This window comes from Triticum aestivum, chromosome 3D, assembly GCF_018294505.1.
Source record: "Triticum aestivum cultivar Chinese Spring chromosome 3D, IWGSC CS RefSeq v2.1, whole genome shotgun sequence".
NCBI lineage: Eukaryota > Viridiplantae > Streptophyta > Magnoliopsida > Poales > Poaceae > Triticum > Triticum aestivum.
This window is the reverse complement of record NC_057802.1, coordinates 339713474-339738434: the sequence shown is the minus strand read 5'-3', so window position 1 is coordinate 339738434 and position 24961 is coordinate 339713474. Positions and strand designations below refer to the sequence as shown.

Sequence of the window (24961 nt, the reverse complement as noted above, 5' to 3'; positions counted from 1 at the left end):
TTTTTAGGAACGAAACTGCACCCAGAATACAAAATTTGAACGAACAAAACTGTATTGGAAAAGAAAAACGACTCCGCTGGGGATCGAACCCAGAAGGACCAGCGCCTTATCCATTGGGCCACGGAGTCGTTGTTGACATTTTCTTTTAGTTTAGTTCTCAACCAGTAGGTTTAACCGGTTCCTGTTTAATTAATGTGTACGAGAACCCGACTTATGATTAAAATTTACAGCTATTGAAATGTCACTAGGAAACAGTAAACGTACAGCCCACAACACATTGGTTCCGCCGTTCAGGTGAATAGCGCCAATATTTTTTTTGAAAGAGGAATAGCGCCAATATGAGACTGAACTGAGTCATTGTAACACTGACGTTACATTTCGGTGTATAGAATTCCAGCCATCTATAGATAATAGAATTCATACAATGCTCAGGCATGTAATATACAATTGAATGATTCATCCAGTTAACTTGTGGCATCAACAGAACCCAATGTTCACTTCTACTCTGATTCTTCGGACAATTCACCGTTTATCTACATGAAGTAGGACAAAAAATGATCAGATGAATGAAAAATAGGATAAAATATGCACATACATGTACAACAGACACCTTTTTCTTGTTATACTGAGCCATCGCCTTCTCAAACTCAGCACGCCTCTCGGTAGCTAGATCATAATACTTCACCTTTTCCTGGTGTGATGAACACGGTGAAAATGTTAACATCAGCAGAATGTGAAGCATAATGTATTTTCTAGCAGTTTTGGCAACATAGTTTCCTTTTGTAAGCATACTTTTGAATGGGTCTTTTACAGTTAGAAGACGGTTTTATAACTCCACCAAATTATGCAATGTGGTCTTACACAAGTCAATGAGAAGACATAACTGCTAAATAATTATGTGCCGAATTACATTTCCTAAGTGAGAAATTTCACAATAATATGACTGGTATAGCAAAGATGGGTCATTATCATCATCAATTTAAGTGGATTCATATGTGTAGAACTGTCTACAGGTAGGGACTTCAATTTTTAGTGTAGTTAGCTAAATGGAAACAATAAACCTACTAAACAACATGTAAACTACAGCAAATGTGCAACAGTGTACCGTCATCAATAAGAATCTTAGCTTACATCCTACAAAATCAATTCTGAGTATACAGGTCATGAAACTTCCACTGTTAAACCTACAACCTGTGTCAGTGCATCCCTTCAGCTGTTTCTCTGGATTGGGATAAGCAGTGAAATTGATCTAGCTACTAGGCACATAGACAAGGTACAATAGACAGGCAGGAAAGGATGACATTTTTGTTCTGAAATTTGGATCATGCTGAATAAAATATTAAAGCAGGGTCTTGCATTTCATGATTTGACAAAGAAGCTTCTATTGATTTCTGATAACAAAATGAAAATAAGTGAATCATCAAAGAAACCAAACTACATCTCCACTTCATATATTCCTATCAACTGTATTATACTACCAGGCAGCAAGATGGTGTGGTGACTAGCTACCTAATGCAACACAGACATCATCAGGCTATCGGAGGGAAAATACCAACCTCAAATGCCATTTTATTCCATTTCTCGCCGCATGCCTTCCCTACCTGCAGTGAAAGGTATATTACATTACAAAACTAAGAAAGCCAACTTGAAGCTTCAAATTTAAATGATGGAAACTTACATCCTGCATTGCTTTTACACTTGGATTTTCTTCCTGAAAGGTTTTCCGGAAATCCTCCCTTCAAGAGAATATAACAGCTTCAGTAAAATTGGTTCAGTGCAAGAGATGAAACATCTTAACCAGGGCAGTGAAATGATCATATTATAAATAAAGAGAACATTAAGGCCATCTGGAACACATGATTCTTTCTTGATCCCCATGGAAATTAACTGGGTTCTTGTGAAGAAAAACTTATGTTTGCCTACAGATATTTCTAATTAGACGATTAATTAAAGAATTAAAATACACAAACGTGAAACATAAGGAGTGCTGTGAAATCAGACATGTACTGAGGCATGCAATCTGTGAGTCACACCAGGACCGAGATAGGCGTTTGGCAACATACATCGCATCAACTATCCAAATGTTGCTGGATACCGCAGCATGTTTGCATTATTTATTGAACACTGCTATGAGTACGACACATGTACGAGTTATGTCCGATGCACTCCAGCCACCGTCCACTGCAGTCTTCCAGCATTGTTCCACTATTTGATTTCAGTGTTGGAAGCAAATCGTACATTCAAGATCGTATCAAGGTTTTCGATTCGACGAGTCGTTCTGGGGTAGCGACTCTTGACTAGTTGTGACTAGTCAAGACTCATAGTCGACATGAGTTACCAGGGGAGGAGCAGACTACCAGCAGCAGCAGCAACCAGGCAAGGAGCAGACCAGCATGCGGCGGCGCCGGCCGGCAGGATTGTGGGGTGTAAGCCAGGATAGGTTTGGGTCGGGGGAAAACTGGGGCGATCTAGGTTTCACGGGGGGATTGGGCAAGCAAATAGAAAAAAAATATGACAGGCTGGGCCAACTTCTAGTCGTTCGACTCATAAACCTAGACTAGTCGAGACTAGTCAATTGAGTCGCTCGACTCAGCCAATTAGTCGAGTCGACCTTGCAGTTACGACTCTTCAACTAGTCAACGACTAGTCGCGACTAGTCGATTGAGTCGCTCGACTCAGCCAATTAGTCAAGTCGACATGTTGAGTCGACCTTGCAGTTACGACTCTTCGACTAGTCAACGACTAGTCGTTCGACACGAAAACCATGGATCATATGTACAGCAATTTCATCATTTTAGCCTGGTGCCCTGGTTAACAGTCTACGATGGACAGAGGAATGTAATTATTTATCTCTGAAGTCATTGTGTCCACGATAGATTAAATGTTCAACACCAGGACAGCAGGAAGGATGTTTGGTATTTGCGTTACACCTAAAGCCATGTGAAGAACCCAAAGGATAAGCAATCAATATGTTCAAAGATGATGACTGGATGAAGCAGAAAACGTTTATATGGTGCAGCGACAATGTCCTATTGCAGTTATTCTTTACTTGCGAGGAGCAGTTATTCTTTATCAGCACTTAAAGCATTTTGGAACATCAACATTGGGGTAAGTCAACAGCACATATAGTACAATTTTGTTCATACATCAGTGATTATTAACCGTTCCGGCGCTACCGGTAAGCTGAAAACAGTTCGAATTGACAAAAAAAAACATACTAGGTCCGAACAACGCTGCACCCATCGATTAGAGAACAAACAAAGACGCCTCTGACTGTCAGACTGAGATAAACATCTTCAGAACAGTACCGTATTGGCAGGACTCGAGTTCTCTTCACCAGAACACCCACTAAGGCACGCATCGATTCAAAGTGTGTCAACAGAACTGCCGCACATCCCAAGAGGTGTATATAACTAGTCCGAGGTTGCGAGCGAGCAGTCCAGCCGAGAAGCCGGAGAAACCCCTAATACCGCATCCCAATTGCTTCTCAACAGAGCAGTCGCCGGTTAGCAGACACGAGATCGACTACAGATGAAGAATTGGGCATACATGAAATAGAAGAAGGCGGTGGGGGGCTTCTTGGGGCGGCGGAGGTCGCCGAGGGCCCCCTTCTTCCGCGTCTCCGGCTTCGGCTTCGGCCTCGGCCTCGTGCGGGGGCTCTCCACGGGGGGCAGCCGCACAGTATTGAGTGGCTTCGGGGTGGTCTGCGACCTCGTCTTCATCCCGCACTTTTCTCGGGCTCGCCGAGCTTAGAGAGGCGTAGGTCGGCTTGCGGGAGGAGGAAGAAGAAAGAAGCAGAGAAGCGCAGGGCAGAGGAGGGGAGTACTCGGGGATCACCACCCTCCCCGGCTGCTGGGCTCCCGGGTTTGCATGGGCTGTGGGAAGGTACGGCCCAACAAGGATTGCTGGCCCGCCCGCTCCTAATTCGTTGAGTCGGTCTGTTTTGCTCCGTCTGCGGGGGACTACGTTAGTTTTGTCCCACATCGGTTGTGGAGGAAAGAGCGAGAGGGTGGCCGGGTATAAGAAGGGGCGATGGGCTGACGGGAGAAGGCATCTTTGCGCTTGGGGCAATGACGCAGCTAGTGAGGTTATACCGAGGCGCGTCAATTGCTGGTTGAAAACTATTTCCAAACCCCCTCTTTGGCCCTCCGGGGCCACTGAGAATTTCTGAAAGGGCTCCTTTCCTTTGGGGAGGGTAAAGCCCACAAATCTAACGTTCAAAGTTCTTCTTCAGTTTTTGGTTTCATTAGCCTCTGACATAAGAAGGTTTTTCTGGAAAATGGTCTGAAGGTCCTTTTCTACGAAGGTTTGAAGATCATGCGGTTACGTTTTCATTGCTGCTTGCTTCTCAAACTGAAATTAGTGCTTGTTGTTTCTCCGATACCTAAAATGGTTGCTTCTCAAATACTGTCATACTGAAGATGGTTGCTTCTCAAATACTGTCATACTGAAGAAGGTTGCTTCTCAAACTGGAATTGGCACTACTATGTTTCTCAGATCCGCGGGTACTACTGAAGATGAGTTTAGTATTTTCTCAGGTCCGCTGGCAGTGATGTGTAGAATTGGTACTAATTGTTTTTTTTTTCAGTTTTCGTTTCTAAATCGCTGGTTGCTTCTGAAGCTGGAATTGGTACACTAGTAGTAGTTTCTCAGATCCGCGGGTACAGGTCAGCTAGTACTGATGATAAGATTTTCAAGGACCTGAGAGCACGATTGATTCTGCCATTGCCATTGCACAGAAATGCAAGCAAGCAGTACATATATAACTGGGTAGCGGGCCTAGTGGGTACCGCGTAGAACGCGGTTTGCAGTCGCTGTCCAAACGCGGTGCAGCAAGTCAGTCAACCCCGTGCAGATCCTCAGTCAGTCATTTAAAATCTTGGGGTCTACCAAAATATGCCGATTTCGAAATTTCCCTCGCAACTGCCAGTCGTCCTTAAGTCCTCCATTCTGTGTGCTATAAACAAGGGTTGATGCACCGCCCCAGAACGAAATAAAAGAAAACGGAAGAGTCCGGAGTCGAGAGCAAATACGCTAACATCACTGTCTCTCCTCCTGCATTCATTGGAACGGGTAAGTAGTGTAGATCCACAGAGACAGAGGAGGGACTGAGATGCAGGCGCCGGCGTGTACCAATGCTCCGGCGTGCACATTCCCCTTCGCCACGATGCAGTCGCATGGCGTCAGGATCGCGAGGTCGCACGCCTACGACTGGGTTGCGCTGCTCCTTCTGATCGCCATGGAATGCGTCCTCAACGCCATCGAGCCGTTCCACCGCTTCGTCGGCGAAGGCATGATCGCGGACCTCAGATACCCCATGAAGAGCAACACCGTCCCGGTCTGGGCCGTGCCGGTGCGTGCGACCCTCCCACATGTTTACTCTGTCATTTAGATTTGGATTTGGAAGAATGCATCTCCTGAGCTTGAAACTTATGTTTTTTCACGCAGATCGTTGCTGTCATTGCACCTATGCTCATCTTTATGGCCATCTACATCTGGAGGAGGAATGCGTATGATTTGCACCATGCTACGATTGGTACTTTGTTTATGTAGTTTTCCCCAAGTTGTTAATGAACATGCAGTACTTGGTTTCGTTCTGATGCGCCTCAATTGAACAAGCAGGTATTCTGTTTTCTGTGCTGATCACCGGCGTCCTGACGGATGCGATCAAGAACGCCGTGGGCCGTCCGCGCCCCAACTTCTTCTGGCGCTGCTTCCCTGATGGAATCGCTGTAATACCACTCACTCGGATTTCTCTGAATTTTACAGCTTACTCACAAAGTCTAAATGAACTTCAGATATCCCTTTATCATTGGCACCCAAACTTAGACTGGTCCCCTTGTTGCCCAGGTGTACGACAACATCACCACAGCAGTCATATGCCACGGCGACGCCAGCGTGATCAAAGAAGGCCACAAGAGCTTCCCAAGTGGCCACTCTTCCTGTAAGATGCCACTCACTTTACTAGATTCAACTGCACTGCTACTGTCACAAACCGATAGCACTAACATAACTGTGTATGATTTTTCTGCGTGTGCTCTGTACAATGTGCTCGAGGATAATAATCTGGTTGTCGTGCGGTGGTGCAGGGTCTTTCGCCGGCCTGGGTTTCCTGTCGTGGTACCTTGCCGGGAAGATCACCGTCTTCGACCGACGAGGGCACGTCGCCAAGCTGTGCGTCGTCATCCTGCCTCTCCTCGTCGCCGCCGTCATCGCCATCTCGCGGGTAGATGACTACTGGCACCACTGGCAGGACGTCTTCGCCGGCGGCATCCTTGGTCAGAAGCTCGCGCCTATTCTTTGTTATCTCTGAACTATTTTCTTTTCTATTTATGTTTTTGCGGGAAATCTTCGAACTCTCTTTGTTGCTGACGAGGTTTGTCGTGTGTATGAAGGAATGGTGGTTGCGTCTGTTTGCTACCTGCAGTTCTTTCCACCACCCTCTGATGACAAAGGTATACTCTACTTCTTCTGGACTCTTGGTGCATCTGGAGTATTTTATATCAGGACTGAGGACTTTCAGTTTAGGGAGGGAGTACATGTTAAGGCCCTCTTTGGTGCATAGAAAAAGTGAAGAATGAACAGAAAAATAAAAAGAAGAGAGAAAATTACGTTGACAGTATTGTTCATCCATTTAGTTGAGCTTTTTAAAGAGGCTCCACCTTACCTCACCATCCTTCCATAACAAATGGTAACAATCTGACAATTGATCACAATGGAATCTTGATGACGTTCCAGTTAATCGGTCTGAATAGATGCATTCTGTCCACAAGTGTCGTGCTTGATTGCATAGCTATACCAAGTAATCTAACATATGCACGTTTAATAAACGTCTTAAACTAACATTTCTAAATGACAATAATTATTATTATGTTGTTGTTTTTTCATACTTTAAAATTGCATATCTATCTTATATTTCTAATCAAGTGTTGTATGTAGTCCAAATTTATCATTTTGTCTAGCTATTTACAAGTTCGTGCCATTGAAATAGTTCGTAAAAAATTATGGCTTAAATTTGGTTGAAATGTTTTGATCTAATATTTGTAGTGTTGCTCAACGAGTCTTTCGTATACCTTTGTTCACACAATATGTTTAGCGAATACATTTCTTGCACTCGGCACAAGTGCGCAATCAACTTGTTTAGCCAAAGTCAAAGTTACCTCTTACCTTCTACAAAGTAGTACACCATCCTAGCCATTAGAGGGCTTCAACCTCTTTTTCAAAGAAAAAGTTCCTAGCCATTAGATCAATATTAATGGACAACCCTTAATAATTTGGGAGCATCGTAAGATTTCTAGTTTAGTTGAAGTAGTATACTTTGGTACACCCTCTCTATAAGGATTTAAAAATCTCTATGTAAATCAATGGTGGAGATTAAAATGTACAACAACAACAACAACAAAGTATTCCAATCCAAATTAACTGGGTTAGTCTAGAGTAGAAACAATTAAGATCACGAAACCTAGTAATGGTTGGATAGCTAACTTCCACGCATCCCTATCCATGGCTGGTTCTTTTGGTGACATTTTGTCTCTTTACAAACTCCTCTCATGTCAAGTTTGTTCTACCCCGCCCACTCTTGACATTATTAGAATGCTTTAATCTTCTAGTACACACGGAGCTTCTGGAGACCTGCATTGTATATGTCCAAATCATCTCAGACGATGTTGTACAAGATTCTCTTCAATTAGTGTTACCTCAACTCCATCATGTATATCATCATTCCAGACCTGATCATTCTTGTGTGGCCATATATCCATCTCAGCATGCGGATCTTTGCTGCACTTAACTGTCGAACATGTCGCCTCTTAGTTGGCCAACACTATGCGTGATACAACGTCGCAAATCGAATCACCGTCCTATAGAGCCTGCCTTTTAGTTTGTGGCACTCTCTTGTCACAGAGGATGGTTGAAGTTTGACGACACTTCGTCCATCCGACTTTAATTTGATGGTTCACATCTTCACCGATATCACCATTCTTCTACATCATTGACCCTTTGAAAATGTATCGTTTATTAAAAATGACAGCTTAGTCTACCTCGCATGGTGATCATTTGTTATCACCATGTTGGATTCATGGGGGAGCATTTGACATTTATACAAAGTAATAGAACCAATCATCGTGCTGCATGGGATAGTGGATTGTCAAATGAGGACACGGATAATCGAGTTGAAATAGAGCAGTAAAAGCCTTTATGGAGACAATTGGGAGCTTCAAGGAAAGGCAAACATAAAGGGCGGAAGGGAAAATGGACGCATGTACATGGGTCTTGAAGTTACACTATAGTGGCATCGCAAATGGACTGGGGCGAGGTCCACAAGTGACTCCCCAATCAGGTTGCCAAGCAGCTGGAGTGCCGCTCGTAGACCTCAGCACTGGCGGAGCTATTTGCATTGCTGCAGGGGCTATGGCCCCCCAGCCTATGGATCTTTTTGTAAAGAAACTCTTTTTTGGGTGGTACAAATTAAGAGAAATACAGTTTTTGGCCCCTCCAGAAAATTATATTTCATCATTTGCCCCCTCAACCATTACTCGCTAGCTCCGCCACTGGACCTCAGCATGGTTTGTGATGCTGTATAATTAGCCCATACCAACTAGTCTCATTTAGTATCACTAAAGTATAGTAGAAACACTTTTAAAAATTTGAGCCACATTGTAGTCAAGCTGAATTAGGCTCCATACCGTTAGATTCGATGTGTTTATCTGAACTTGAGACACATTAAAACAGAAGACTTAACACTTATACCTAATATGAACAATTATAGTACAATGAACACTAGGAAAACGCTAGCTGCCCTTAAAGATATCGACCCGACAACGGATCCATGCATATAGGAAAATTATCGCATGATTCTAAAACAAAGGGGAATGTTAAAAAGATGTTTGCTAAAGGAAATTATCATCCTCACAACAATATAATTTGTCATAAAAACGTTTGTTTTTTCATGCTTGAAAATCTGATGTTCTTTGGTTATCAAAGTCCACAGCAAATTAGGTGTAGACATATGTTGATGAAATTCAATAAATTTTTTGTCTATGGACAGCTAACTGTGAGGGAAATAAACTACAATGAAGTTTATTCAAGAAATTGTTTTACAAAAGAATCAAGTAACGCCTAAAAACACAAGATAAGGGAGAAATCACATTACCTTGTCTTGTATGCAACATAAATATGTTGGAGAATCAACATAATAAAAAATGTAGAAGACAAATACGCGGGGGGAAATATCCCTGAAGCCATGTGTATTAAATAAGTCACTTGTTGCACAAGAAATGGAACAGATGATGCAACTAAATATGTTGATATGCTTATTTAGCTTTCTTTTCTCTTTCTTAAAAAGAATAAAGTGGCACATATCAGCAACATGTTGTAGAAAAAGTTATGGAGTGAAGTGTAGAAGCCGCTACACCATGCTCGGGTGTACTAAAGCAAACCTCTTGGCTAAATGTCTTTCAATGTCTGATTTAAAGAAAAATACATGAATTTTACAATTTATTGGATCTCTTCTTAGAGCTTATACCTATGAAGTACGAGATGAAGGTCTTTAGTGGGACGATAACATTCTAATTATATCGTTTTTATGTGATTTGACTTTAATTTGGTTGTCTTTATTACTATTCATACACGTGTTTTTCCTACTCTTGAACATCCATGTTTACAAGATTGTGTTTTCAATTCCTCTGCTTTACACATGGATTCATATTCTATTTATGTGTCTTTTGTATGCCTATCTTTCCAGAATCTTGTGACTAAAAGGGCTGTAAATGTTGTATAATTGTGTTCTGCAAATACCAAATCTTAGATCTAAAGGAAAATAAGTTGACTAGAACTATATGTTTGACTATATTCCGGAAAGAGACTACATCAATTTTATTTTAATTTTACGGTTTCCGTTGGTTTCTCTGTTGATACAAGCTAATGTGTGCTTGCTGAATTTGATCTAATGAACAACCATAATCCACGCAATGGCGGCAGGTTTCTGGCCTCATGCACACTTCAGGTACATCAGCGAGAGGGAAGAGGAGAGCCGGAGGCGGCGCGCTACTGAAATGAGCAACAGTGACTCGACCGCAGTTGTCCCTTGGCAAGGTGAGGCGGGAGCAAACACGAGCCGAACGTTGGACGCAATGGAGTCCGGTACGTCGGACAGGGCGATGGCCCATGATACCAACCCATAGATGCTACCATGATACAAACTTGAATATTCAAATTTAAACATTCCAAAAAATTCTAAAAAAATTGTGGATGTTCACAACACATATGTTGACAACTCCTAAAAAATTCAGATTAAAATTCGAAATACACATCGAGAAACAAAAGAGAGAAATCCGTCATGAATAGTGTCAAAAGAAGACAAAAGCAGAATTGGCACTATTCACATCTGAATTTGTCTTTTTTGTTTCTCCATGCGTATTTTGAATTTTGATCTGAATTTTTTAGGGGTAGTCGAAATATGTGTTGCAAACATCCATGATTTTTTTCAGAATTTTTTGGAATGTTTAAATTTGATTTATTCAAGTTTGTATCATGATAGCATCTATGGGTTGGTATCACTGGATATTTTCCCCGATGGCCCCATGTAACATGCATGTGTTGTGGCCTGTGGATAGATCCGCTGTCACCTACCCTAAGCCTTGGAGATTTCGGCTTCCAAGTTCCGAAATGCTGGGTTGGAAGTGTCACTGAATCTCCCTGTATATAGTACTTAAGAGTCCGGTATGTAGGACATGGCAATGGCCCTGTGTAACATTTATTGTAGATCGATCACTTGGCATCTATATAAGCCATGGAGATCCAGCTTCCAAGTTCCAATGTGTAGCGTTAGAAATGTCACTGAATCTGTATGTGTATACACATGTAATGTGAATCTATTCCGTTGGAGTCTAAGCCTTGGAGAATGGAGATTCAGCTTCCAATTTGTAATGTAGGGTTAGCGATTTCACTGTATCTCTCTATATATACTGAATGCTCACCATATGTATAGCTCGTAGTGTTTTTTACAATTGCTATGAATCTCCCAGTCCTCCTCTGCGTATTTTTTCTGAAGTATAAACCCACCTGGTAGCGTTCTGATTAGTTAACTTGGCACCCTCAGTTCCAATGCGCCCTCTACTCTTCACTCTTCACTCTTCACTCTTGTGCTCGATATCCTCTTCAACAAGGATTTGCGGCTCTCACAGTTATATCAGCTACCCTCTGCTCCTCCTCTACACTCAACCCTACTGTATCGCTTTGGTTACGCAGTTCAGTTGGCGATAAAAGCCAACCTAATCTGCGGGCCGGGATTACTTTAGGGACCGAACCCCAGCCTGGATCAAGAAAGCAAGTCATAAGTCATAACGCATAACCAGAGTTTATACTACTCTCTCCGTAAACTAATATAAGAACGTTTAGTTCACTATTAGTTTTTTAGAGAGGGAGTACTTTATACTATCAGATCATGCATGGTCAGGAGTGAATGCTGGTTACTGAAGAGTGAAAATTTAACACACAGTAACCTCTACTGTCCAATCCTAACTAGGCAACCACCATGTCATTCTCCGCAGAGCGGGTGTGCGAATGCAGCCATGAAGAGACTGTTAGCAGCCCACCTTACCTGTATGGGCTTGCCCCGTCTAGCTCATGGGCCTGGCCTGGTTGAGAACCCCTCAGACTACAAGTACGCGAGAGGAAGCAACTAAGGAGGGTATCCAGTGGATCACGAACGGCGGCAGCGGCTTCCTTTCCTTCTTCTTTCTCTCGCTCTCCATTCCTGTACTCTAGCCAGAGCTTGTAATTCGCACTTGTATCTCGAATTCCCCTGTGCATGTAATAGATCGAGAGAGTATCTACCAGTACCCTAACATCTGGTATACAGAGCCAGGCACCACCCTTCCCTTTCAAATTTTTTCTCCCAAATCCTACAATTCCACCGGCGACGACACCATGCCTGCCGTCAAACCACCAGAGTGGGATGCCATGTCTGCCAAGGAGCAGTTGTTGTGGTATCTCGAGAGGTTATGCGCTCAGGCAGACGAGATGAGCTCAGTGTTGGGTATTGCACGAGTGGGTGACCCTCCCGTGGTCACCTCGCTTGTCGATCCGGCGGCCTCAACCACAACGCACGCCTCACCTACTCCCGTCCCAGACGTCTCCGGCTCCACCACCAAGGTCCAGGAAGTGCTTGAGGTCATCCAAGACGCGCCCCCTGCTTGCATCGCGATGGCGCACATCAACTGTTCGACGGATGGCTCGAACCAAGTTGTCGCCACCAACAGCGCCAACAAGGTCACCACCATCTACCCCGAGCCCGTCATCGACCTCAGCGACAAGAGGGTGGAGCAGTTCACTGACTCTACCGTGAGTGCCGAGTCCCTCGCAGTGGTGACCGCCACGGTGGTGTCTTCCAACCCGGGCAAGTACGCAGCGGTGGAGGCCCCTCCCGATGTCCTCACCACACCTGCAGTACCTACCAGCATTTCCTCATCCACCACAAAGGCCAAGGAGGTCTTCGAGGTTGCTTATGATGTGCCCCAGGACAGCATCACCAAGACACTCGTGAGTTATTCGACGGATTGTTCGAACCAAGTCGTTGCCACATCGTCGTTCCGGGGCCATGACCTGGACATCTCGTTGCCCACAAGGCACCAAGGACTTTTGATGCGGCCGACACCATGGCCATCGTTTCTGGCAGATCATATGGCTGAGGGGAATGAGAATCGACCAACTCCATGGCCATCATTTCAAATCGGCGTGCCATCAGAGGACAAGGATGATTCATGTTTTAGTGAGAAGTTATTTCATGAAGGTAAAAAGTGGCTTTCAGAACTATGTGATTGCTCTATTACTATGGCTCCTCCAGTGCAGCATTCGAATCTAGCTATCACGACTGCACATCTACTTCTGAGCATGCAGAAAATGGTTGCTCTAAGCACCGAACGTTCAAGCAAAAAAATTCTTCAGTTCATGCAATTTGGGCCCTATGAACTAGTCTGCTACAAGCTTCAGGGTCCGATTTCCAGTTTGTTTGCTAGTGTTGTTGTTCAGACTGTATTCTCTGCATATACTATTGATTCACTTCTTCCGTGGGAATTCGGTAGATGTACAATCATGGGAAGGGCAACAAAATGCAGTGGAGGATACACTGTGCAATTTGAGCCACGGCCTGTGTTCAAGTTCAGTCAAGAGACTATCCAGCTGAAGCCACCTTGGCCATCATTTTCATGCGATTGACGAGCAGTGCAGGTCTTGAGCATGTCAATGCGTTGGAAATTTTTGAGCATTGCAGATCTGAGAGCATCCTGGATGTATCTATTAAGTGTGCACCTGACACCATGTTCCGGGAAGAAGGTTGTTTGCTGGATCCATTCGGTGGCAAGAGCTATCTCTGTGATCAGGCGATTAATTGATGTCCGGCTGAAATGGTGGTCAAAACTACCTAATGGTGAGCCCCCTGATGACTGCTATTCTAGTGTTACTCCTTTTTCTTCACTGGTGACTCCCTCTTTTTATGTTGTTTGTTCATTGGAATCTACTGAGCATCAATTTCTGGCTATTCCTGAACAAGTCAGTGAGTTGGCTGGCACTTTTGGTCTTGACAAATTTTTGAGCACTAGTAATATGGTATGTGAAATCCAAATGCATTGGAAACTTTCTGAGCATCGAGCACGGGATCTTGCTGACCAAAACGAGGAATTATGTCATATTGGAGATCTTGTGTGGAACCTCCGCGGATACTGCATAAAGATACTTTCTGTAGAGCTCTGGCACTGGTGGTCTCTGAAACTGGACACTGACAATTCATGTTTCAGTAAGCATCTTTTGCATGAAGGTAAGCATTGGTTTTCAGAACTCTATTCATGCTCTATTACTTCTGCTCCTGTACTACAACATTCTTGGCTTGCTACTATGGCTGCACCTCTGTGTCGGAGAATGCGGAAAATGGGTATCGGTCTTCACTTAATACAGTTCGAGCAATTACTGTTGTTTGATGAAGCTAGCATCAATGATCAATGGCAACTTGACTATGACAAGCATGATGTTGTATGTGCTATCCCCCGGCATGAGATATCACAGGGGGCCATACAGATCATGAGCATGACAGTACATTGGCCATTTTTGAATCAAACTGAACTTAAGGGCAGTGGCCAGCTTGATAAGCAATGCAATTCTGACCAAATAACTAATGGTTCAAGAGCTAGAATTCAGCTTACAGTACTGAATCATGGTCTATTCTCACACACGACATACAGTCAGCAGCATGGGATCTTCCTTCTTCAGTTTGTGCCGGTGCTTTGTAAGATGATGTCAGCGTCTGAAACGAGGTCACTTATATCATTATGGTCTCATCATATATTATTGGATTATATGTTTGAGCAGAGCATTTGTCATGACTGGGAGTCACTGTTCTATTCAAATCAGCGAACACCCCTTGCCGATTTTGGAATGGTGGATTCCAGTTCAGCTAGAATGGGTATCCCCATTATATCTCAAGTTGTTTCAAAGCATCACTGCGTGGTTCCTATCTGTGCAATTATACAGACCGACAGTGATCAGTGCAAGCGTGAGTGGCACCCACAATGCTTTTTAAACAAATGGCTAGAGGAGGTTGGAAATGGCCAGAACAAGACGGATTTTGTTCCCTTGGGTTGTTATGTGTGGGGACTGCTGAATCCTAATTGCTATCAAGTCAGTATGAACTCTTGTTTCCATGGATATTCTTTTCTTTATGGTCTGGTGCTGCTTCAGTGGGAAATTGCTTGGACACTTCATTTGGAGTTCTCTTCTGGTGGCAACAACTCTGGCCAACCATTCCGTCCACCAAGCACGACATGTGCAAAATCAACTGGAAAACAGGAAATTAATCAAGGAAGGAGGGGTGACAGAGCTGATGTTGGGTACGTTTGCTGCATCTACTACACTTGCTACTCTGATCAAGACCCTGGTGGCCATAACAACTACCCTGACACCTTCCATCGGCAAGCCTCCGTTGAGCACGACTACTACCTCTGCGGCGTTGAAGTCTTCATCAACTACGACTACCACCGTGACTACGACCAAGCCAAGCAACATCGAGTGCAATGGGATCCGGGTGGTTCTCGGTGGCATCGGCTTGGGGTCAAGCCAAATCTCAAGGAGGGGGGGGGTGTTAGCAGCCCACCTTACCTGTATGGGCTTGCCCCGTCTAGCTCATGGGCCTGGCCTGGTTGAGAACCCCTCAGACTACAAGTACGCGAGAGGAAGCAACTAAGGAGGGTATCCAGTGGATCACGAACGGCAGCGCGGCTTCCTTTCCTTCTTCTTTCTCTCGCTCTCCATTCCTGTACTCTAGCCAGAGCTTGTAATTCGCTCTTGTATCTCAAATTCCCCTGTGCATGTAATAGATTGAGAGAGTATCTACCAGTACCCTAGCAAAGACGAAGCTGTGCCCGGAGCTTCGTGGTCGTGATCCTTTGGGTGCCGGCAGCCAGGGCGGGCACGCGGAGGCGCGGAGCAAGGCTGACTCACCGTCCGCTGGCTACCCTGCTCGCCGACACTTCGCAATATCCACTCGACGGTGGAAATCCAAGTCGAGTACCACTACTCCTGCTCTGCTTGCCAAGTTGCCCGTACGAGAGATCAGATATGAACGTGCATCAGTCCATGCATGACGGCGCAACCAGATATACTCTTGTAAATTCTTCTGCTAAGCTTTCGCTTTTCACTTTCAGGTTGGAGCGATGTGGCCCGTAGAAGATATTATTGACCCTGACGATTAAGTAAGATATTTCACAATGCCGGTCAACTTGGCACCGGGGTTAACGATGAAAAGTGCGCCGTATGGTAGAGGCCATGACTGGAATAGGATAGTGCGCTAGATGACACTAATGGATCACATCAAACAGACTATATTTCTTGGCATGTAGTAGTACTGGAACCATGATATTTTCTTACTGTGCAAAAGGCAAAACCCTTCTATCACTTCGAGGAAAGCGACTGAACGATATTAACAAACACGACCAAAGGTCCCTCCAAATTGTACTCTTTTATTTTAGAAGAAAATGCTTTACTTCATTTATTCACGAGAGTTTGGAATCTTCGTCGATACAACGCTCAAAATACAGTCGGGAGGGACATGAAACCATAATTTGCATAATTCGCAGGTGCTCCTTCTTTCCTTAGAGCATCCCCCCCCCCCTCCCCCAACAGGCTCCTCAGGACGCCTTTATTACCGCTGGCGATGAAAAATCGATCCAATCGCGCCACCAAATCGTTGTTTATCGCCTGTTTGGGCCCAAATAACAACCAGCGAACCCAAGCCGAACCCGACGCATCGAGGGCGCCGGTTGAAGCGAAAAGGCACGTGGGACCGCGCTGTCGGCGACAGCACACCTATTCCCGCCGTTTACCCCTCCCCCCTTTCCCTCCATTTCCCTAGTGCTTCCCCCCTTCTCCCCCGCCGCTCCTGCCATTCTCCTCATCAGATCCGGCCGCCATGCCGCCGAAGAAGTATGCACCCCTTCGCCTAGCCACCGATACCACCCAGCCGAAGCAGAGGAAGCCGAGGGCGCCGATGGCAAGGCCACCAGGCTCGTCGAACGCCGAGTGGAAGGCAGACGTTGAGTGCCGGGAGGCGGTCACCACCGATCGGCGGAACAGACTCATCACCAAGAGGGCCAGGGACGCGGCGGCGGCGGAGCAGGGAGAGGTGTCTCGCGCGGGGATGATGAACCTTCCGCCCGGCCACTGTCCACAAGCCGCGTGGGGGAGCCAGCAGAGCGTCGCGTCGCCGGCCAACTTCTTGCCGCCACTATGGGGGTACGCGCCCTCGCCTGGCTACTCCGACGGCGACGTGCATGGCGGTTTCAACCCCAACATCACCTTCACGCATGGCGCGCCGCCGCGTGCCTGCCCCTCCGGCTTCAACCCCGACCCGCGCACTCCCTCCCTCGTGTTCACCGCCGGCCTCAACACCTAGTACAGCTACTCACCGCCGGCGTACTCAGGCTCGCCCGCGCCGCCTTTCGCCGTGTACTTCGCCGACACTTGTTCTGCAACCGTGCAGATGGTTCGGATGTTCAACATCTTTCGCCAGGACAACAGCGACCAAGAGTTCAAGTTCCTTCACGTGTTCTCCAGGATCGAGTCGTGCGAGAAGTGGGGGAAGTGCCGGCTCGCTCTCGCCAAGGCCAAGGAGACCTACAAGCCGGACGCGCCTGCCCCAGCGGCGACGAAAGGGCGCCCTGATGGGAACAAAAGAGCCAAGGCGGCGAGGGACGCGGCACCAGCTGCCGAACGGCTGCAATCATCGATCGAGCAGTGCATCGCCGACACCAAGAACAACGCCGCCAAGAGGGAGGAGAAATCCGACGCGAGGTGGTGGCCGTTGATGACGAAGCAGGACGTCAAGCTCGACCTTCTCAGGACGAACGTCGCCGCGAAGAAGAGGAACACCGACCTGGCGTTCTTGATGGTGGCAGACATGTCGATGATGGACAAGCAGATGAAGGCGTGGTATCTGGCAAAGCGCGGCCTCATCTTGAACCAGATGCCCGGACCGGCGGCGACCACCGCCCCTACACCCACGACGACGCCAACGCCGACGCCCAGCCCGAGCAATGAAGTTGTGCCGACGCCGATGACCAGCCTGAGCACTAAAGCCACGCCGACGCCGAGCCCGAGCACTGAAGCTACGCCGACGCCGATGCCGACGCCGACCCCGGCCAGTCCCACGGCAGAGGAGCCTACCGTTTGATGTGTTCCATGTCTATGATTCCTTCCTTTTGATCGTCGAACTTTTGGGTATGTTTTGATCACCGACCTGTAGCATGATGATCACCGACTTGTGGCATGATAACCGCCGAACCTGTGGTGTTTTTTGGCAGCGGGAAAGACAAGTTCAAACTTTTGAGCGTCTGGGGGTCGAAACCTAGGGCGCGACTGCAAACTCGATTGCCCCCAGGGCGAAAAATACCACCGGCGCAAAAGCCAAAAGGCATTCGCCGGGTACGCTGGAGGGCCAAACGGCTGGAGATGCTCTCAGCTAGGAGGTGTGCCGCCTCTTTGGCCGAGCGCCGCGCCAATCTTGTCTAGACTTCAACATCCCATTGATCTCTTCAATGAAGGTCCAACGGCTGATAAATTCTTTTCGGTGTCATTAATCATACTAACCACCCCTTTGCTATCGAGCTTAACAATCATCTTATGTGCATCGATCTCTATGGCGAGTTGCACAACACTGAAAAAGCATGGAGATAGTACATCGACAAAAAAAGGCGAGGAAGTAGACAGTTATTTAGAAGATATATGTAATTAAAGACTTAAATCTTTTTTAAGGGAACCATAAGGGTTTCTCCCGGCTATATTGTTATACTCCCAACTAAAGCTGCTATAACTAATATGGATCGGAGGGAATATTAAATTTCTAGTTCTAGCACAAAATAACGAACAAAGAAAATGAAAGCACATAACTTCAATAGATGTTTAATTATCAGCATTGCTAAATCTTAGTCGACTGAGACTTGATTATGTCTCAGTCGTCTTGCATGGAGATCCGTGTAAAATTTTCTTTCTAGATTTTCTTTTTATATACTATGTCATTTGATTAAGACTTTGTTAAATCTTAGTCAACTGACAGAAAGAATGACAGACCCACCAAAAATCCGATATCTTTGAATTTTTTCAGAACCTGTTCCCCTTACTATGGATCGAACAGAATTTGATAGCCCTCATTGCCGCAGAAAGGAATAATAATAATTTGATACAGCAGGGTGTAACGTGTCATGGTGATCCACAAAAAGCCTTTGCGCGAGACCGTGGGAGGCGGCGAGGGTGACCATTAACATGCACGCTCGCGAGCCGCTAGCATCATACTCACTTCGTCCCATAATATAAGAACATTTTTGGCACTACACTAATATCAAAAACGTTCTTATATTATAGGACAAAGGTAGTATCTTTTTTCGCAAATACGCAAAGCAGCATACCAGCAACGTGGTCCTCGCAACTAGACATCTGTTGCATAAGAACATGCAATGGAGTCCAACAAGATCGACGATCAACGCGATGTAGCAAAAAAAAAATCCTTTTCATTAGAGAACTATATAAGCATCTTAAATAAACAAGGACGACGGTACAAAGATTACACGCCCAATGGCAAGCAGAAGGGGGCTTGCATGAATCACAGCAAGGGGCAGGCAGGCCAGCTATATCTGGCAGCCGCAGCAGCAGAAGAAGCAGGAAAGCGCCAGACCAAGCACGATGGCTTCCACCACGTACATGACGCGGAACGCGACGGTGTCCAGCAGCGCCGACGCCCAGCTGCCCCTCAGGTTCATGGACAGCCGCTTCCACCGCAGCGATCGCGACAGTCCGGCCAGCCTCGACGCGCCGGCTCCGCCGAGGTTCTTCCAGCGCTGCCGCTGCCGCGGTACCAGCCGCCGCAGCCAGCTGCGCCGCGGCTTCTCCGCGACCTCCGAGTCATCGGCAGCGATCGGTGCCACCTCGGGCGCCCTTCCAGGCGCTGTCTTCTGCTCGGCGCCGACGGGCGAGTAGTGACCCCGCGGCATCATCCTCCGGAGCAAGCCCCTCCGCTGCCGCGCGCCCGCGGCGGCGCTGGCTGTGGCCGGAGACACGGCCTCCGTCTCGTACGCCGTCTCCGGCGCTATGATGCCCATCATGGCCATGGCTGAGCGGGAGAAGACCTAGTATATAGCTAGCCTAGGTGAAGAAGATTGGTACGAGACGGGACGAAGGCGTGGGGAGCGACGTGCGGGGTGTGGTCAGGCGGAGACGGGAGAATATAAAGGAGACCGTTTCGATCTCGGGACTGGACGTGCCGAAACCTACCTATCGCCGTTTCGATCGTGCTTTTTCAAAGGAGAAGAAGAGATTGTGGCTTGAGCTGCTGCTTTGTGCGTAAGGCATCCGCCAGACGGACGGCTTAACAGCTCAGCTCGTGCTGTAAAGGCCGTTGCCGATTTTATTTGCAACCGCAAGCGCAAGCTCAGCTGGGTGGCTGTATATGTGTTGCGCTGGTCCGTTTATTGCGCATCGCATGCTGTAACGGATATACTGTATTATGCATAATATATGTTGAACAGTGTTTATTATGCTGTCAAGTTGCAAAACATGGCGAATTTGAACAAAGTGCATGGACTTTCTAGAACGCCAGGGCAGGGGCAGGGGCAGGGGCAGGGCGTATCTGAACTGAAAAGGCCGGCAGCGGCAGGTCATACAGGGTGGTGGTAGGAGTATATGGTTCTCGACTCTCGAGTGTTGCTGGAGTCGAACTGGCCGTGACAGCCGGGCCCGGGCGTGCAGCGCAGGCCTACATTACACTACACGCTCCCCTGCTACTGCTAGCCTATCGTTGTTGTTTTCTTACGCTCGCCAACGGCTTGCAAATTTGCCTCTTGTCGGGCAGCGGCCGTTTGGTCAAAAAAGCGCAGTGTTTCGGTAGCCTCGAGCGACCATAAACCGTTAGTTAATGCTGGCTGATCAAGGTTTGGGACCGGCTGCCCCAGATGTCTGGCTGTGCTTCTCCCATTTGTCGTCGCCTGCGTGCCTGTAAAAAGGTGCATGGCAGAGTATAGTACGAGTCCCGCTGCACCTGCACTCTGGAACGTCGCAAGCATACCTGATCACCGCAAAAAGAAAAAAGCCGAGCCACATCACCGCACGTACTGTACCTGTCCTTGTCACTTCCATAAAACTGGCCCGTTCCGCCATTCGCGCTCTTCAAAAGATGCGATGCATGTTCCTTGGGATAACTTGCTGCAGCGACACCAGACCAACATCTTCACCGATCAGTCGATCACGAGTAACCGAAAGTTGGAGTAGCTGGAACCAACTACACTTGAACAAAGCATATGGCCCTGTACTTACAGCTAACCTGACATCGACTTCCATCTTTTATGGAAGTCAAGTCTACTTTCTGCGTGTACGTACGAGATCAGGCGACTCCTGTCCGCGGCACAATGCATATGCGCGTCGCAATAGGATCGCTCTGCTTTTACAGATGTTACCCACGACTTTATTCAATGGAACAAAGGGAAGTACTCCCTCCGCATCAAAATATAAGAGTTTTTCTAACACTATCACAATGTAAACAAACGGTCTTATATTTTGTTACAAAGAGAGTAGTTTGCAGAAAATTCTACCAAAGTCCAACGAGACACTTGGATAGAAACCACCTCTAGCCGCTAGCAGCCCGACTCGGAAATTCACAGAGCCCGTGGGTGCGGGGGCACGCACCTGCCAAGCCCTGCCCGGTCGCTCGATTGTCTCGTGATTCACGAAGTAGTTCGATCTCACATGAGGGCATAATAAAGTTTAATTCTAAAACTTACGATTTTCTCACTCAATTTTACCAGTTTCATAGATAAAACTGTAAGATTTTTTTTCTCTGCCATAGCCCAAAAAAATTGTTAAAACTTAACATTTATTTTCAATTTCATCAAAATGTTTTTAAAATAGATCTTATTTGAAAGCCCTCATCATGAGAAACACGAATATGAAACAAAGCTTAATTTGGATTTTCCGTTCAAGAAATATAAAAGATTGAAAATCAGACGTCAAAATTAAAAACACGCCCAAAGGACCAGGGGCGTACCCAAGTTGAGCTACCCGGATGCATAGGACACCGGGTGCAAAATGTTTTCTTTGTAAATTTCATGTAAAATATAGTGTGTGACACTCCATCTTTAAATGAAATATGAGCGATCATATGCTAGGACACCTGATCATTTTCTCTCTAGGTCCGCCCCTGCAAAGGACCGTGTGCCGTGAGACCTACAGCCATAATAAATCCTCTCCCAACCAGACTCGCAGTTTTACAGTTTTAGGTAGTAACTGCCTCGGTCAGGGCTTCAGGAAGCAAATCTGCAGTTTACACTCATTGACTCATTTGAAAAGACAGACTCGAATCTTCAGGGGCAGTCATCGGTCATCAGTCATGTAGAATCTCAGATCAAGTCAAATCGGACGTGCGCTTAACGTTTGTCCCTCCTCGGCACACTCGCCACTGGTGCTTGCAGTAGCTTTCCGACGTGCCACCTACGTCGGTGCATTCCGCAATGAAAAATCTGGCGTGTGGCCCGTCAAATCCCGGGACATCATTCTTTTAAGGGCTAAATCCCAGGACATCTGTGTAGATGAGAGCCGCGCAGCGGAGGGGTTGTCCAAGCTGTGTGTTCCCAACAAGTAGAGCAATCCCTGGCCACCAGAAATCAACTACTCCATCCGTCCCATAATATAAGAGCATTTTTGACACTAATGTAGTGTAAAAAACGCTCTTATATTATGAGACAGAGGGAGTAGCTACAGCCAAAAAACAATCAGCAGGACTACAGCAGGATGCTTCGATAAACGAGGTACGGCCTACAAACAATCACTTAAACTGCCATCTTTCAAATGTATTTTATTGTAAATCCGTGAAAAAATACTCTCTTTTTTTGCGAGAGTCACGGCCGTGCCTCTCGGAAAAAAATGTTTTTTTTCTTTCACAAGAGGTACGGTTTTGCTTCCGAGAGAAGCACGGCCGTGCCTCTCGGAAACGAAAAAAAGAAACATATTTTCTGCTTTTCTTTCTTCTGAGAGAGGCACGGTTTTACTTTTGCGAGAGACACGGTTGTGCTTTCACAAGAGGCACGGTCGTGCCTCTAGGAAACAGAAAAGGAAACGCGTTTTCAATTTTTTTTTCTTTCGCGAGAGGCACGGTTTTACTTCCGCGAGAGGCATGGTTGTGCTTTCGCGAGAGGCACATTCAGATATTATATATATTGAACAAGTATTTAAAAAATGTTGAACTAGTATTTGAAAAATGTTGAACAAGTATTTAAAAAAATGTTTAACAAGTATCTGAAAAAAAATGTTGAACGACTATTTAAAAACAATGTTGACCATGTATACAAAAATGTTGAACAAGTATTTGAAAAATGTTGAACATGTATATAAAAATGATGAACAAGTATTTGAAAAAGGTTGAAAAAGTATTTGAAAAAAATGTTAATAATGTATATAAGAATATGGAATGAAAAACAAAATGAAACAAAGAAAAAATGAAAAAAATGAAAACTGAAAAATAAAAAGAAAAAAGGAGAAGGAAAAAAGAAAAGAAACAGAAAATGGAGAAGAAGAAAAGAAAACCAAACAAGAGAATGGAGAAGAAAAAAGAAAAAGAAAAAACAAATGATGAACAAGTATTTGAAAACGGTTCAAGATTTGAACGCACGGTTTAAGAGATAAAATATTTTGAATAAACGAATCTACGAAAAAAAGGGAAAACTCACAGGTTGCGACAAGTGGCGCGCTGCAGCGTGCCACTTGTCGCAACCTGGGAAGGTGGGAGTGATCTTTGCAATGAGTACTCCTCAACTGGTGAGTTCGCCAAGTTTGGCCCAACTATATCAACGACCCAATAGAGAGGGCGAGGCTTCCGACTCGCTGAGACGCGCAAGCTTATGGGTCGCCCCAGGTTCGCGTGTACTGCACTGCCTCGTTTTCTTTTCTGTTTTTTTCATGTTTTTATTTCGTTTTTATTCCATTTTTAAGTTTGTTTACACATTCAGATATTATATATATTGAACAAGTATTTAAAAAATGTTGAACTAGTATTTGAAAAATGTTGAACAAGTATTTAAAAAAATGTTTAACAAGTATCTGAAAAAAAATGTTGAACGACTATTTAAAAACAATGTTGACCATGTATACAAAAATGTTGAACAAGTATTTGAAAAATGTTGAACATGTATATAAAAATGATGAACAAGTATTTGAAAAAGGTTGAAAAAGTATTTGAAAAAAATGTTAATAATGTATATAAGAATATGGAATGAAAAACAAAATGAAACAAAGAAAAAATGAAAAAAATGAAAACTGAAAATAAAAAGAAAAAAGGAGAAGGAAAAAGAAAAGAAACAGAAAATGGAGAAGAAGAAAAGAAAACCAAACAAGAGAATGGAGAAGAAAAAAAAAGAAAAAACAAATGATGAACAAGTATTTGAAAACGGTTCAAGATTTGAACGCACGGTTTAAGAGATAAAATATTTTGAATAAACGAATCTACGAAAAAAAGGGAAAACTCACAGGTTGCGACAAGTGGCGCGCTGCAGCGTGCCACTTATCGCAACCTGGGAAGGTGGGAATGATCTTTGCAATGAGTACTCCTCAACTGGTGAGTTCGCCAAGTTTGGCCCAACTATATCAACGACCCAATAGAGAGGGCGAGGCTTCCGACTCGCTGAGACGCGCAAGCTTATGGGTCGCCCCAGGTTCGCGTGTACTGCACTGCCTCGTTTTCTTTTCTGTTTTTTTCATGTTTTTATTTCGTTTTTATTCCATTTTTAAGTTTGTTTACACATTCAGATATTATATATATTGAACAAGTATTTAAAAAATGTTGAACTAGTATTTAAAAAATGTTGAACAAGTATTTAAAAAAATGTTTAACAAGTATCTGAAAAAAAATGTTGAACGACTATTTAAAAACAATGTTGACCATGTATACAAAAATGTTGAACAAGTATTTAAAAAATGTTGAACATGTATATAAAAATGATGAACAAGTATTTGAAAAAGGTTGAAAAAGTATTTGAAAAAAATGTTAATAATGTATATAAGAATATGGAATGAAAAACAAAATGAAACAAAGAAAAAATGAAAAAATGAAAACTGAAAAATAAAAAGAAAAAAGGAGAAGGAAAAAAGAAAAGAAACTGAAAATGGAGAAGAAGAAAAGAAAACCAAACAAGAGAATGGAGAAGAAAAAAGAAAAAGAAAAAAAAAGAAAACAGAAAAAATAATGGAGGAGAAAAAAAGCTCATTTCTCTACTACTATAGTGTAGCAGTTTCGAATTTGGATTTACCACTTCCCTCCTAGCTTCCCGCCAAAACACTATTGAGGTGCTTGGAGCTGTTGATTTCCCACATTACGTTGACATCTACCGTTCATCAATCGTCAGCGCAACATATCCAACGGCTAGCATGAAACGGATTCACC

At 45.0% G+C, this 24961-nt stretch overlaps 3 protein-coding genes and 1 pseudogene across 3 annotated transcripts; 2 read left to right on the top strand and 2 right to left on the bottom strand.

The window, feature by feature from the left end:
- Nucleotides 1–277: 277 nt before the first annotated feature.
- Nucleotides 278–3959, bottom strand: LOC123078748 (high mobility group B protein 14). The gene is made up of 5 exons (XM_044501354.1): nucleotides 3550–3959; nucleotides 1679–1736; nucleotides 1557–1601; nucleotides 611–691; nucleotides 278–533 (listed from the first exon to the last, which is right to left on the bottom strand). The coding sequence occupies exons 1-5, from the start codon at nucleotides 3720–3722 to the stop codon at nucleotides 501–503; spliced, it is 390 nt and encodes a 129-aa protein (XP_044357289.1). The 5' UTR covers nucleotides 3723–3959; the 3' UTR covers nucleotides 278–500.
- A 93-nt stretch (nucleotides 3960–4052) lies between these two features.
- On the top strand, nucleotides 4053–4203 carry LOC123081115 (uncharacterized; annotated as a pseudogene).
- Nucleotides 4204–4678: 475 nt separating this feature from the next.
- Nucleotides 4679–10986, top strand: LOC123078747 (lipid phosphate phosphatase 2). Its single transcript, XM_044501353.1, has 7 exons — nucleotides 4679–5353; nucleotides 5449–5536; nucleotides 5623–5732; nucleotides 5851–5944; nucleotides 6090–6278; nucleotides 6396–6455; nucleotides 9979–10986. Exons 1-7 carry the CDS (start codon nucleotides 5114–5116, stop codon nucleotides 10179–10181), a joined length of 984 nt encoding a protein of 327 aa, XP_044357288.1. The 5' UTR covers nucleotides 4679–5113; the 3' UTR covers nucleotides 10182–10986.
- Nucleotides 10987–19029: 8043 nt separating this feature from the next.
- On the bottom strand, nucleotides 19030–19956 carry LOC123074606 (uncharacterized). The gene has a single exon (XM_044497405.1). It carries the CDS (start codon nucleotides 19644–19646, stop codon nucleotides 19167–19169), a length of 480 nt encoding a protein of 159 aa, XP_044353340.1. The 5' UTR covers nucleotides 19647–19956; the 3' UTR covers nucleotides 19030–19166.
- Between the last annotated feature and the right edge of the window lie 5005 nt (nucleotides 19957–24961).

Bases quoted from the DNA above. Each gene is read 5' to 3' on its own strand.
- LOC123078748 (XM_044501354.1), bottom strand. From the start codon at position 3,722: ATGAAGACGAGGTCGCAGACCACCCCGAAGCCACTCAATACTGTGCGG. The intron at 1,737-3,549 runs GTATGCCCAATT...ATTCTCTTGAAG, and splicing joins ACCGCCTTCTTCTATTTCAT to GGAGGATTTCCGGAAAACCT. The intron at 1,602-1,678 runs GTAAGTTTCCAT...CTTTCACTGCAG, and splicing joins GTGTAAAAGCAATGCAGGAT to GTAGGGAAGGCATGCGGCGA.
- LOC123078747 (XM_044501353.1), top strand. From the start codon at position 5,114: ATGCAGGCGCCGGCGTGTACCAATGCTCCGGCGTGCACATTCCCCTTC. The intron at 5,945-6,089 runs GTAAGATGCCAC...GCGGTGGTGCAG, and splicing joins CCCAAGTGGCCACTCTTCCT to GGTCTTTCGCCGGCCTGGGT. The intron at 6,456-9,978 runs GTATACTCTACT...CAATGGCGGCAG, and splicing joins ACCACCCTCTGATGACAAAG to GTTTCTGGCCTCATGCACAC.
- LOC123074606 (XM_044497405.1), bottom strand. From the start codon at position 19,646: ATGGCCATGATGGGCATCATAGCGCCGGAGACGGCGTACGAGACGGAG.